The sequence below is a fragment of the Oxyura jamaicensis genome (genome assembly GCF_011077185.1).
Source record: "Oxyura jamaicensis isolate SHBP4307 breed ruddy duck chromosome 27 unlocalized genomic scaffold, BPBGC_Ojam_1.0 oxy27_random_OJ88, whole genome shotgun sequence".
NCBI lineage: Eukaryota > Metazoa > Chordata > Aves > Anseriformes > Anatidae > Oxyura > Oxyura jamaicensis.
In genome coordinates this window covers 1-12,326 of record NW_023304760.1, presented here as the reverse complement: position 1 = coordinate 12,326, position 12,326 = coordinate 1, and the positions used below count along the sequence as shown (strand labels likewise).

At 74.2% G+C, this 12,326-nt stretch overlaps 3 protein-coding genes across 5 annotated transcripts; all 3 read right to left on the bottom strand.

Moving 5' to 3' along the window:
• Positions 1–9: 9 nt before the first annotated feature.
• On the bottom strand, positions 10–4,521 carry OSBPL7 (oxysterol binding protein like 7; the record flags this gene model as incomplete). Its single annotated transcript, XM_035313011.1, has 17 exons — positions 4,482–4,521; positions 3,739–3,928; positions 3,422–3,544; positions 3,240–3,293; positions 3,007–3,120; positions 2,776–2,901; positions 2,579–2,699; positions 2,400–2,503; positions 2,235–2,327; positions 2,025–2,154; positions 1,812–1,936; positions 1,511–1,618; positions 1,306–1,437; positions 772–862; positions 411–688; positions 171–308; positions 10–99 (listed from the first exon to the last, which is right to left on the bottom strand). Coding segments are annotated over exons 2-17 (1,920 nt in total), but the record flags the coding sequence as incomplete, so codon positions are not given.
• Positions 4,522–5,366: 845 nt separating this feature from the next.
• Positions 5,367–7,138, bottom strand: MRPL10 (mitochondrial ribosomal protein L10). The gene is made up of 5 exons (XM_035313009.1): positions 6,987–7,138; positions 6,588–6,757; positions 6,206–6,370; positions 5,971–6,115; positions 5,367–5,637 (listed from the first exon to the last, which is right to left on the bottom strand). Exons 1-5 carry the CDS (start codon positions 7,021–7,023, stop codon positions 5,381–5,383), a joined length of 774 nt encoding a protein of 257 aa, XP_035168900.1. The 5' UTR covers positions 7,024–7,138; the 3' UTR covers positions 5,367–5,380.
• A 2,481-nt stretch (positions 7,139–9,619) lies between these two features.
• Positions 9,620–12,269, bottom strand: SCRN2 (secernin 2). Of its 3 annotated transcripts, none has more exons than XM_035313008.1 (8): positions 12,226–12,269; positions 11,767–11,939; positions 11,508–11,689; positions 11,235–11,434; positions 10,888–11,103; positions 10,564–10,729; positions 10,265–10,442; positions 9,620–10,154 (listed from the first exon to the last, which is right to left on the bottom strand). In XM_035313008.1, exons 2-8 carry the CDS (start codon positions 11,935–11,937, stop codon positions 9,996–9,998), a joined length of 1,272 nt encoding a protein of 423 aa, XP_035168899.1. In that variant the 5' UTR covers positions 11,938–11,939; positions 12,226–12,269; the 3' UTR covers positions 9,620–9,995. The 3 variants fall into 3 exon arrangements, with proteins under 3 accessions (XP_035168899.1, XP_035168898.1, XP_035168897.1); XM_035313007.1 differs by having other exon boundaries at positions 12,223–12,240; XM_035313006.1 differs by lacking the exon at positions 12,226–12,269 and having other exon boundaries at positions 11,767–12,215.
• Positions 12,270–12,326: the final 57 nt, after the last annotated feature.

Below are 12,326 nucleotides of genomic sequence, written 5' to 3'. Positions count from 1 at the left end.
CCCCCCCCCCCCCCCGCAGCCCCCCCGGCACCCACCTTGCCAGAAGATGAAGTTGTCGGACTCGGCGTGGCAGGCGGAGATGGGGGGGTGGTGGCAGACCTGGGGGAGGAAGAGCCACAAGTCCCCGTCCCCGTCCCCATGCCCGCCGCCGCCCGCTGCCGCCGCTCTACCTGCTCGCTGATGAAGCGGAAGCCGCGGTCGGGCCGCACGCACTCGTAGGTCTCGCCCAGCACCGGGTTGAAGGGCTTGCTGCCCGCGCGGTAGAAGGTGGAGGCGTAGGCGGACACGGCGAAGGCGGCCACAAAGACCTGCAGCGGCCACGTGTGGGTCAGACGCCCCCCCAGGGGGGTGTCCACCCATCCCCCGTCCCCCCCCCTCCCCCCCCGTCCCACCCCCGCCGTGTCCCGCACCAGGCGCTGCCGGGGGTCGCGGGCGCGGGCGGCGCGGTCGAGCAGGGCGCTGTACTCGAGCTCCTCGCAGAGGCGCTGCAGCGTGTTGAGCGGCTCGTTGAGCTGCACGGGCAGCGCCACGCGGGACAGATCCTTCCCCACGCTGCTCCGCAGCAGCCCCCACAGGCTCACGTCCCCCGGCGGCGCGGGGGGCGCGGGCAGGCGGCTGCGCCGCTGCAGGCCCGGCCCCGGTAGCTCCAGCGGGGGCAGCTCCGCCGGCCCCCCCGGGCTGTCCGCTCCTGCGGGGCAGGGGGGGGACGTGGGTCGGGGTGCCCCCACACCGGCACCCCACGCCCGTCGTCCCTCCACGGAAGCCCTCTACCTGTTTGGGGGTGCCCGGGCCCCCCCGGCTCGGCCGGGTCCTCGCAGATGCTGTTGGTGGCCTCGCTGATGCAGGACTCGTCATCCGAGGCCTGGGGATGGGCACAGCGGCCGTCGGGTGGGCTACGGGGGCACGGGGCTGCACCGGGGGTGGCACCCCCGGGGGAGAGCAGGATGGGGCCGGGGTGTCTGGGACACAAGGCAGGGACAGGACAGCGGGGGGACTGCAGGGCAGGGGGGGCAGGAGCAGTGGGGGGCACCGGCAGCACCTGGCCCCCACCGATGGGCTCAGAGACTGTGGAGCCCCTGAGCACCCTACGGAGGGGGGCCGTGGGGGGCTGCAGGGGACACAGGAGGGGGGGGACATGGGGGCCATGGGGAACTGCTACTGGGCTGGCTAATGGGGAGGGACAGGGGAGAGAGAACGAAGAGATGAACCGACGGGAACAGCAGCAGCAGCCCGGGGGGGCACTGTGGGGGTCTGCAGAGCCCCCCCTGCCTGACCCCAGCCCGCCTGAAGCCCCCCCACACACACCTCATTCTCGGAGGAGCTGGCGGAGAGGAAGACCTCGCAGGCGTCGAAGAACTCGGTGTGCGAGTCGGCCAGCGAGGCGATGCTGCGCTGCGAGCGCTGCTGCTCCCGGCCCTTGGCGGGCAACGTGTCGGGCTGGGGGGGGGCAGGCAGCAGCTCAGCCCCCACCCCGGCCCCCTGGAGCCCCCCCGGCCCCTGCCCCCCTCACCTCATCGGGGTGCAGCGAGGCGAAGGAGTCCAGGGTGGTGTCGGAGGAGACGGACAGGGAGTGGAAGCGGCGCAGCCCGTCCCGCGGCTCCAGGCTGGGCAGGGCGGCCTGCGGGGGAGCTGAGCTGGCGCCAGGGCCGGGACCCCCCCATCTCCCCCCTACCCCAGCCCGCGAGGGGGTCGTGGGATCGCCCCTCCACTGAGGGACCCCCGGTGCTGGGCCGAGGCCCGGCCGGCTCCCGGCACCCACCGGTCCCCAGCAGCAGCCCCCTGGCTGGGGCAGCCCCGCGCGCGCCCCTCACCCCAGCGGGGCCGGCGCTGCCCGGGCGCGGGGCTGAGCGCCGCCGGTCCAGCGCCTGCCGCATCTCCTCCAGGCGAGCCCTCTCGGCCGTCAGCGCCGCCACCACGCTGCTGAGCGAGCCGTGCACTGCGGGGACAGGGGCAGGGCGGGGGGTTGCAGCACGCCCCCCCCCCCCGCACCCCCACAGCCCGCCTGGTGCCCCCCCTCGTCCCACCTTTCTGGGCCAGGACCCAGAAGCTCCGCTGCAGCTGGCTGTACTCGGGCGGGAGGCTGAAGGGCAGCTGGCCCTGGCAGGGCTCCAGGTAGCGCGAGAGGTTGGGGACGGAGCCGTGCAGGCGGCCCACCTGCGAGGGGCACGGGCTCAACGGGGGCTCTGGCCCCGGGCTCGACCCCCCGGCGGGCAGGACGCCCGCGCCCACCTCACCCTGCCGATGGAGTCGTCCTTGGCGAAGCTCTGGGTGCACCAGATCCTGGTGCTCCTCCTGCCCTTCTTGGGCCTCTCTGCGGCGGCTGAGGGCTGAGGGCAGGGGCGGGTGGTGAGCGCGGGGCGAGGGGGCCGCGAGGCTCGGCCGCGCACCCTGGCGCTCACCTGGCCGCCGGAGATGAGGGGCGCGGAGGGGATGCGGTGCAGGGACTCGAGGCTCTGCAGCATCCCCGTCAGCTCCCGCAGCTGCTCCTGGCACGCCGACAGCTCTGGGGTGCACAGAAGCCGGGTCAGGGACAGGGACGGGCACCCCACGTCCCCGTGCCCCCTGGCGCCCCGCTCACCGGCCGAGCAGCGCTCCAGCCCGTCGCTGTCCTTCAGCCACGCGTCCACCTTGTCCCGGGAGCTGGCAAGGGCGGACAGGGCGGGGGCACTGCCCGAGGGCAGGATCCGTGTCCACGGGCCCTGGGGACAGAAGGGCACCCTCAGCAGCCCTGCTCACGGACACGGTCCTGCACCACCACCCCCAGGTGCCACCGACCTGTGCAGCGGTGGGGGTCCTCCCGGCGGGACCCCCGCTGGGGCAGGCGAGGGGGTCCGGCCTCTCGCCCTGGTGATGGGAGCAGAGGCTGCTCACCCAGCTGGCAAAGAGCTCCGGGGACTTGATCTGCGGGACAGAGGCCGGTTGGGGGGGACGTGAGACCCCCAGAGGCCGGTTGGGGGGAACGTGAGACCCCCAGCCCCCTCGAGCAGCCGCCAGGCACCCCCAGACCTTGAGGTGGTAGATGTTGTCCTCCGTGTCCAGGTCAACCCGCTGCGCCTTCTTGTTGACGGACATGACGGACTGACGGACATCGATGGCGCCGTGCAGTTTGCCCTTGAGGACCTGGGGAGCCCCGGGACCCCCATCAGGGGGAATTCTCCCTTTCTCGTACGGGAAATGGGGTCTCTCCCACCCTGAGCCCGCGGGGAGGTGGTGCGCACACAGCCCAAGCCAATACTCACGTCCTGGCGCGTGGTGGCATACGTCAGGATGCCGTTTTCCAGCACAAAGTACCTCTGGGGACAGAGAGGGACAGACGTCGATCCCTGCAGCCCCCCTACCCAGGGGCCGAAATCTCCCCAGGGCTGGGCACGGTGCCCACGAGCAGCCGGGTCGGGCTCTGCCCGCGCCCCTGCCCCGCTACCTTGTGCCAGCCCTTGAGGGGCCATTTCCTCTTCTTCAGCAGGAAGCCCTCCTGCCGCGGCGGCTCCCGGCACGGGCTGCCCCGGCCACGGGGCTCCTCCACCACCTCCCAGCTCTCCGAGCCCTGCGGGGAGCGGGCATCAGCACGGGGGTCCCCTGGCATGCGGGGCAGCCAGGACGCCCCCCAACGCGTCCCCCAGGGGTACCGGGGCCTCTCTTTATCCCCCGCTTAGAGCAGGGCGAAGCCCCCTGGGTCCCCACGGCACCCCGGACGCCCCGCTGGCCTCCCGCCGAGCCCCTGGCCCGCAGCCCCCCGACCTGCTGGACGCTGCTGTGCTTGGAGGACACGGTGCTGTTGGAGCGCGACGGGGCCCTCCTGGGTGACGCCGGGTCCTTCTCGTGGCTGCCCATGGCCGGGGGGGTCGCCGCGCCCCCCCCCCCCCCCCCGCCCCCGGTCCACGCCGCGGGGCTGGCGGTCCAAGATGGGCCCTCACGGCCCGGGCAGCGGCTGCGAGGAGGGGGCGCCCGGTGAGGGAACCGCGGGGGGGGCGAAGCAGAGCGCAGCCCCCGGGCGCCCACCCCCAGGCCCCCCCCCCCGTGCCTCAGTTTCCCCGAGCGCCAGGGCGGCGGCCCCGGCCCGCCCGCCTTATCTCGCCTCCTGCCGGGTCCAGAGTCCGGCCCCGCCGCCCGCCCCACGGGGCGCTGCCACGGGGAGGGGGGGGGAAGGAACGGCTCCGGTCCCGGTCCCGGTCCCGGCAACGCGGCCCGGGGCGGGGGGAGCGGGGCCGGCCCCGGCAGCGCCGAGCCCCCCCCGGGCGTGCCCGCAGCCCCCCGCCTGCAGGGACCGGGGGTGCCGCGGGGGGCGGGCCCCGGGGGGGGGGCCCCCCCCGCCCCGCCCCCCCCCCCCCCCCCCCCCCAGCGCTGCCGAAGACCCCGGTCCCGGAGCGGGAGCCCCGCCGGCACCGGGCGGCAGCGACCGCGAATCCGCCCGGGAACGGAGGGGCCGTGCCGGGGGTCCCCGCCGCCCCGGGCCCTACCCCGGTCCCCGTCCCCCGGCTCACCTGTGCGGGCGGCGGGCACTGAGCCGGGGCCGGGGCCGGTCGCATCCTGCCCGGCGGCTGCAGGAAGCGGAACACGGAAGGGGGCGGAGGCGCGGGGCCGGAGCCGCTCGGCTCTGCCCCCTGCACCGTGGAGGACCGGAGCCGGCAGCGCCGGGCCGCCCCGGGACACCCCGCACACACCCGGGGCAGCTCCGCCACGGCCCCGGCCCCGCTCCCCTGCACCGGGGGCGTCGCGCGCCGGGAGCTGGATGGGTCCCGGGGCGCCCACCCTGCGCCCCCCTCACCCCCGCCCCCGGGAAGGGGGCTCGTTGGGAACGCCCGAGCCGCGGTCGTGACCCCCCCACCCCCCGCCGGCCCCGGGAGCACCCACCTGGGGCTCTGGGGCTCCCTCCTGCCCCCCCCCAGCACTCTGCCCCACTGAGCTGCTCCAGGAGAGCCAGAGAGCCCTGGAGCAGGGCACTGCTCAGCCTCCCCCCGAGGAGGTAGTACGGGGCAAGGGCCCCCCACCCCCCCCCCCCAGAGACGAGCCAGCCTCGGGGATCGCTGCCGCCACCGGTTCAGTTTAATGGAAGCAGCCCCGCAACCACAGCTCCACCAGCGCCGAGCTCTCCGCAGCACCCCCCTCCGCGCCTCGGCTGCTGGGTGCTGGGTGCCCTCCACGCAGCCACGGCTCTGCCTCCTCCGGGCGGTCCCAGCGCCCCTCCACCCACAGCCCCCACACGCAGCCGGGTCACCTCCTGTGCCGCTGCTGCAGGCAGGGGGGGCAGAGGGAAGGGACGGGTGGGGCCGCGCTGCCCCCGCCCCCCCGCTGGCTCCAGCACGCAGCAGAACTCGGAGCCCTGTCCCACGGCCAAAGAGCTGACCCTCGACCAGTGCACGGGGCTGAGCAGGGGCTGGGGTCAGCGGGCCCCGGGGCTCTGGGTGGGCTCTGTCCCCGCCGGGGTCCCCCCCTCGCCAGCCCCGTCCCGCAGCTGTCGGATGTGCTGGTCCAGCAGCGCCGTGAGCTGCGCGGCCCCGTGCTGCAGCATGGAGCACGTCTGGGAGGGCAGCAGCGCCAGGGCGCCCAGCGTCTGCCCCTGCGACGCTTCCAGCGAGGGCAGCTTGGCGAAGTTCTCCACGCCCTGCCTGCTCAGGATGGTGTTGTCGATGCAGGCCCCTGGAAGAGAGCACGAGGCAGAGCTGAGGAGCGGCACCGGGCTGCGAGGAAAGGCTGGCGCAACTCCCAGGACTCTTGCCGTGACACGGGGCAGAGGACAGCTGCCATGCCGCAGGCAGAACTCCCCGTGCCTCTGCCCCACACCAGCAGCTCCCCGCATCCTTCCCCTCCCTGGTGCCACCCAAAGCTGTCCCGGAGGAGCCCCGTCCCCAAGGAGCCCCGTCCCCAAGGAACCCCGTCCCCAAGGAGCCCCCCCTCCCCAGCCCCAGCAGCGTGCAAGAGCCCCGAGCTCGGCGCTGGCGGACGGAGGCAGGGGCAAGGGCAGGCTCTCACCCAGCAGGTTGACCTGCGGCACTCCCTTCAGGACCCGCAGCATCTCCTTCGCCTTCGTTTCCGGGCTCACCAGAAGGATGTTGCGCCCCACGAAGAGCGGGAGGAGGTTCTTGTAGCGGGACTGGGACAGCACGGGTCGGACGATCTGCGGGACGCAGCTCTCAGGATGCAGCGAGGGGGGGGCACGGAGGTGGCACCGGGGCTGCACCGCCCCCGCCTCTGCCCCCAGCCCTACCTCGTTCAGGACGAACTTGACCTCGATGTTGTGCTTGCGGAGGTAGTGCCTCATGAGCACCACGTCATCGCCGGGCATGGAGTTGTACTGGCACACCGCGATCATGCGGCTGTCCCGGAACACCTCCTCCACCTGCCGCCGTAACAGCCGGGCGTAACCGTTCTCCTGCGGGGAGCGCGGCGATGGGGACGGCCGAGGGCTGCCCCCGCCCTGCAGCCAGACCCGGTGAAGCCGCGCACCGGGGGGGCACCCGCTGCGGCACCGGGCAGCCCGCAGCCGGGACGGGATCGGGACCCCGGGGCCCAGAAACGGGGCGTTCGCTGTGCAGCCGCCCAGTGCCCCCGCTGCTCCCCCGTCCCCTCCCCGCCGCTCCCCCCGTTACCTCCTCGTCCGGCTCGGCGGCGGGCCGCAGGCAGCGCTCGGGGACGGCGGGGCGCGGCGCCAGGTACTCGGTGAGGGCCATCAGCTTGTGGCGCTGCAGGTGCATGGCCTTCCAGTGCCGGGTCACCGCCTTGGAGCTGCGCCGGGCGAGCCGCAGGGCGGGCAGCCAGCCTGCGGGACGGCGGCGGGGCAGCGCTCGGGGCCGGGCCGGGCCGGGCCTCCCCCACCGGGCCTCGCCCCTGCCCGTGCCCACCCCGCGTCCCTGCCCGGCCCCCAGCCCCTACACCCGCCGCTCAGCCCGGCCCCGTGTTCCCCTCGCTCAGCCCGGCCCCGTGCCCGGTCCCGGTCCCCGACCCCGTCCCCACGTCCCGGTCCCCGGTCCCCGATCCCCGCCGCTCACCCCGCCGCCACGGGGCGCCGCCGCTCAGCGCCGCCATGTTGGCCGCGGGCGCGCGGAGCCTGCTGGGCCGGCGGAGGCCCCCGCCGCGAGGCCCCGCCCCTTCCGGCCCGGCCCGTCTCCTAGCAACGGGCACGCCGCGGCCCGCCCCGCCCCCCGGTACCGGCCCCGCCGTGCCCCCGCCGCCCCCCCCGGTGCCCCCGGTCCCCCCCATCCGCCCTGGCCGGACGGGGACGGGCCCGTCCCGGGGCCGAGCTCGGCAGCCCGCAGGGGGTTCCCAGCCTCGGCCTGCAGCGGGTGAGGCACCGGGGGGAACCGGCCCGGTCCCGGGGCACCGCGACCCCCCCCCGCGCTGCTCCGCAGCCGGGCCCCGGCACAGGGGGCTGCAGAGGGCCCGGCGGCGCTGCCCTCCGCGGCGTAACCCGGTTGGAGGCCCGGCGTCGCCCCCCTGGTGTTTTCTAAACCCACCCGCGGAGCCCCGGCCGTGCCCGCGCCCCGCCGGGCTCCTGCGGTGGCGGGGGGGACGTCGCGGTGTCCCCGAGGAGCTGCAGTGATCCTGCGGCGCCCCTCACGTCCGAGTTTCCTTGCACTAGAAAATCTCCGCGTTGTTTTTGCATGTTGTTGTGTCTTTTTTTTTTTCCCCAGAAGCGAATCGAGGAGGTTGAGAGCCTGGGCTGCTTCCCCAGCCTGCGGTACGTGCGGCTCCCGGCCCGGGGGACACGGCCTCCCACAGCCCCTCCTGACCCGCCCGGGGGAGCCCCTGCACCACCGGGGGCTTGGAGTTACGGCAGGACGGCAGGGCGCTTCGTCGCAAGAGCTTGCCATCCCCAGGCCAGCCCTGGCAGCCCGGGGCTGTGCTGGCTGACCCTGGGGCCCGCAGCGTTCCCCCGCCACCCGGCGAGGGCCGCAGCGCCCACCCCTGCTGTCCCTGTGCCCCGCAGATTCCTCTCCCTGGCTGGGAACCGCATCCGCAGGGTGGAGAACCTGCGGCCTCTGCGACACTTGCGTTTCCTGGACCTGTCCCAGAACCAGATCCAGACGCTGGACCCAGGTGGGAGGCACGGCCGGCCCCGGTGGTGGCCTGACTGTGCCCGGGCAGTGCCCAGGCACCGGGGTGACATCGGCAGGCTCCTGGCCTGGGCTGTGGCACTCGGGTCCCAGCCGCAGCTCCAGCAGAGCCACCCCGTGGCTGGGGCACACGTCCCCGTGGGGCAGCGGGAGCCCAGGAGCCTGCTTCCCCCTCACGCCCTGCTTCCTGCCCCTGCCCGGCAGAGGTCACGCAGCTGGGCTCACGCTGCCCCGGGAGGCTCCCGCGGGTGGGTTTTGGCAGAAGGGGAAGGGACGGGGGGCAGCTCCCTCGGCCCTTCTGTAGCGTTTCTAGCGTGGCACCAGGCGCTGTGCTTGCAGACAGGTGAGAAAGGGAACGGTGACAGTCTGGGAAGGGAAAAAGTCTCTGTTCTCACTGTCGGGCTGTGAGGAATACCCACCCGTTCCCTCAGCTTGCCCAGCTGGGAGACGAGCGGCTGCTTCCCACAGCGGGGCTGCGGCCTCAGGAATGTGTGTGAAGTGCTCCGGGAGGTGGCGGCGCTCAGGGGTTTGCTGCACGCGCAGCTCCATGGAGCAGGAGGGACTCAGGCCCCTTCTCAGCCTCTCTGCCTTCCTTCGACCCGTGCAGGTGAGCTGCCCCGCGGCCTCCGGCTCCTGGACTTAACGGGAAATGCGTGCACCCGGCAGCCCGGGTACAGGTGGGTCAGGGAACCCTGGTGACGACGAAGGGGGAGAGGGAGCCCCCAAACCCCGCGAGCCCTCAGCGAAAGCAGCCCCCAGACGTACTCAGCACCTCACCGGACCCAGGAGGTCGGGGCCCGACTCTGCCCGGGCCGGGGGGTGCAGTGAGGGGGCTGCGGGGGAACTGCTGCTGCTCCCTCGGTGCTTGCAGAGAGCTGGTGGTGGGAGCGCTGCCCCACCTCCTGCAGCTGGACAGCCAGCCCCTCCGCGGCTGCACGGACCCTGCCCCAGGCGAGGAAGAGGAGGAGGAAGGCTCTTCCAGCAGCGAGGACGATGACGACGAGCTGTTCTCTGAGCCGAGCGCCCCCTTCACTGCAGACAAAGGTGCCCGGGCAGAAGCAGGACAGCAGGCCAGTCCCTCCGTCCCCAGGGTGACACCAGGGGCAGGGAGCTGGGGTGGCCGTGCCAAGGCCCCCTGTGATTCTCCTCCCTCCCGGGCAGATTTCTTTGCAGACCTCCACCAGGAGCTGGCCGGGCGCTCGCGGCAGAGGCAGGGGGAAGCCCTGCAGGAACACCAGAGCCGCCTGCAGGGGCTGCGGGGGCTGCTGCTGCCTCCCCCCCCCCCCCGCTGGGCTCAGCAGGCACCGAGACCTGCCGAGCCCCCAGCCCCGGGGCAGATGGAGCAGCCTCGGCCCCAGGCCCCAGGCAGGCTCAGCCCCGTCCCCAGGCGAAGCCAGGGACACGGCCGTGTCCCCCCCCAGGGCAGGGCAGGCCGCCCCCCCGCCCGCAGCCAGCGCCAACCGCCCACAGGGGCCTGCCCCCCAGCGCGGCCCTGCGAGGGGAGACAAGCAGCAAAGGAGCAAAGAAATAGGCGGCACCCCAGGGACCCAGCCCCAGCACGGCCCCAGTCGGGATTAAAGCCTCTTTATTCCTACAGGTCTCTGTCTGCAGCTGGGTCCTACAGAGGGGCTGGGCAGGGGCAGCCCCGCTCCCCCTCCCCGTCGCCCCCTTCCAGGCCACGGCCCTCCCTCCGGGCACCGGTTCCTCTGGGGCACGTCACAGGGCTGGGGGCTCCGCGCCCCCGGCAGGGCTGGAGGTGCCGGTCGAGCCGTTCCCCTCCGAGCCGTCAGCACGGGGAGGCTGCTCCAAAGCAGGAGGAGGAGAGGAACCGGGGCAGGGCACCGGGAAGGTTTTCTCATCCCCCAGACGGGAGCGATGCCAAGGGGGGGGCGAGCTGGAGCCCAGGCTCAGCTCCTCTGCCCTCCCAACCCACCTGCGCAGGGTTTATTTGTAAAACTTCATCTCTGCATCCACGCAGTCAAAGAAGAGCTCAGCCAGCTCCTCCGGGCTGGGGGCCACGTCCCCCCCCAGCAGTGCATTCACCGCCTCCAGGCCCTGCCTCTCCAGGTCCCGCAGCGTCTGCTGGAGCTTCTGGCCCTGCTCCTGGCGGGGTCAGGGGCAGAAAAGCTGAGGCCAGGCACCCGCCGGGCATCCGACTGCCTCCCCATCCCCGCGGGAGGGCACGAGGGCCAGCAGGAAAGGCTCTGCAGTACCTGGTCCCTGTCCATCAGCTCCAGCGCTGCCTGATGCCGGCGGTAGAGCTCGTGCCGCCGATCGACCGTGCTCTGGAACCGCGGCACCTTCTTGGCAGGGTCATCGCTGAAGCTGGGAGACATCACCTGCGGCGCGGGCTTCAGGCCGGCCACGAAGATGAAGGGCTTGAAGACAGACCTGCCGGAGAGGAGCCAGGGCCATGACAGCACGCGGACGGATGCTGCTCCACCGCGACAGCCAGCCCAGGGCACGGCTCTGCCTCCTCCCCGCCACCCCAGGGCCCCCCGACCACCCTCACCTGGACGGGTCTGGGGTGGCCGTGAAGAAGTGGACGCAGGGCAAAGCGGGGTCCCGGGGCAGCACGGACACCATGCTGCCCGCCGTGCGGAACCCCTCCGAGTCCACGCAGATGCCGCTGGCCTTGTCCCGCAGGATGGCCATGAACGTCTCCGCCGTGATGTGCCCTGGCAGGGGAGGCAGAGCCACATCACCACCGGCTGGCGCGGCCAAGGGGAGCAGGGAGATACCAGGGCGAGATGGGTACAGCCGTCCCCACGCCCCGGTCCCTGTCCCCACGCCCTGGTCCCTGTCCCCACGCCCCGGTCCCTGTCCCCGTCCCCACCTGCGTGCTGCCTCAGCAGCTCCTTGCCGGCGCTGTAGCGAGCCTTGGCGGCCTCCATGCGGGGGGGCTGCTGCTCCAGGGAGAAGGCCTCGGCGAAGCTGAACTCGCCGGCCCCGCTCCACCAGCCCTGGCTCCGGGCTCGCTGCCGCAGCTCCGCGTGCTCGGCCGTGATGTCCGTGCCGATGCTGAGCTGGTTGGAGATGTTGCGGCTGCCCTCTGTGGGGGTCGGGGCAGATCAGGTGAAGGGGAGGCCAAGGGGACGGGGCTCCCAAAAAACAGCCCGGCCCGAAGCTGGGTAAGCGAGGCGGTGGCGGGACCGCCGCCCAGTACGACCAGTGCCCGCTCACCTCGGATCCGCTGGGCCGCCCAGTAGCGGCCGGCCGTCTCCAGCACCCAGGCCTCGCCGCGGTCAGCCAGCAGGAAGGTGTTGTGGTAGACGAACGGCACCGGCTCCTCCTTGCAGCTCCCGCCCTGGCCGTGCCGCTCCAGCAGGGCCGTGATCACCTCCAGGGCTTCCCGGGCAGAGCGGCCCCGCTCCAGCCCCAGCCTGCAGCGCCGCGGGCACCCGGTCGGCCTCGCGCCCCGGGGGCTGCGGGGGGGTGGCGGGGGCCGCTCCTCACCTCACCAGGTCCATGCCCAGCAGCGCCTCGTCCTCGCCGACGGGCTCGCGGGTCCAGACGCCCTCGTTGCCCACGCAGACGCCGTGCTCGTTGGCGCCCATCTCGGCGCCCCACAGCCACGCGGGCCGGCTCAGCACCACGGCGTGGGTCCTCTCGGCCTGCTCGATCTCGATGTAGGTGCACTGCGCGGCACGGGGACGGCGGCGGCTGAGACCCGGCGCGCTCCTCACGCCGCCCCGCCGCCCCGGCGCGCTCTCACCTGGACTCTGTCCCCGGGGCGGTGCGTGGCGGCGGGGACGTAGACGAGCTCCTGCACCTCGCAGCGCGGCCGGTCGGCGTTCTTGCCGAAGATGACGGCGGGGGCCGCGGTGTGCGGGGGCAGCGCCACGAAGCAGTCGCAGGACGAGGGCGCGGGACCCTGCCCCGCCATCCCGAACCCGGGGGGGGCACCGACGGGGGCGTCACCCCCTCGTCCCTGTCCTGGACGTGGCCCCAGGACCCCCACCCCGGGCTGGTCCATCCGGGACGGCACCGGCGCCTCCCGCCCCGGGGCCTCGCGGCTCCGCACCGACCGGGGCCGCCCTCGACGACCCGGGGGACCGGGACCTCCCGCACACACAGCCCCGGTTACCGGGACACCCCCCCCCCGCACGGAACGCGGCTCCCGCCCGCTCTCCCCGAGCCCCGTTACCGGGACGCCCCCGCCCCGCGGACGTGCTGCCGCCGCCGCCGCCCGGTCCCGCCCCCCCGGTCCCGCCCGCCCCGTCCGGTGCGGCCGACGGCGGCGCCCCGTGGCCGGAGGCCGCAGGACGGCGTTAC

Bases quoted from the DNA above. Each gene is read 5' to 3' on its own strand.
- MRPL10 (XM_035313009.1), bottom strand. From the start codon at position 7,023: ATGGCGGCGCTGAGCGGCGGCGCCCCGTGGCGGCGGG. The intron at 6,371-6,587 runs GTAACGGGGGGA...CGCTCCCCGCAG, and splicing joins CCGCCGAGCCGGACGAGGAG to GAGAACGGTTACGCCCGGCT. The intron at 6,116-6,205 runs GTAGGGCTGGGG...TGCGTCCCGCAG, and splicing joins TCAAGTTCGTCCTGAACGAG to ATCGTCCGACCCGTGCTGTC.
- SCRN2 (XM_035313006.1), bottom strand. From the start codon at position 12,027: ATGGACCAGCCCGGGGTGGGGGTCCTGGGGCCACGTCCAGGACAGGGA. The intron at 11,104-11,234 runs GTGAGCGGGCAC...CGACCCCCACAG, and splicing joins GGCGGCCCAGCGGATCCGAG to AGGGCAGCCGCAACATCTCC. The intron at 10,155-10,264 runs GTACTGCAGAGC...TGACCCCGCCAG, and splicing joins AGCTGATGGACAGGGACCAG to GAGCAGGGCCAGAAGCTCCA.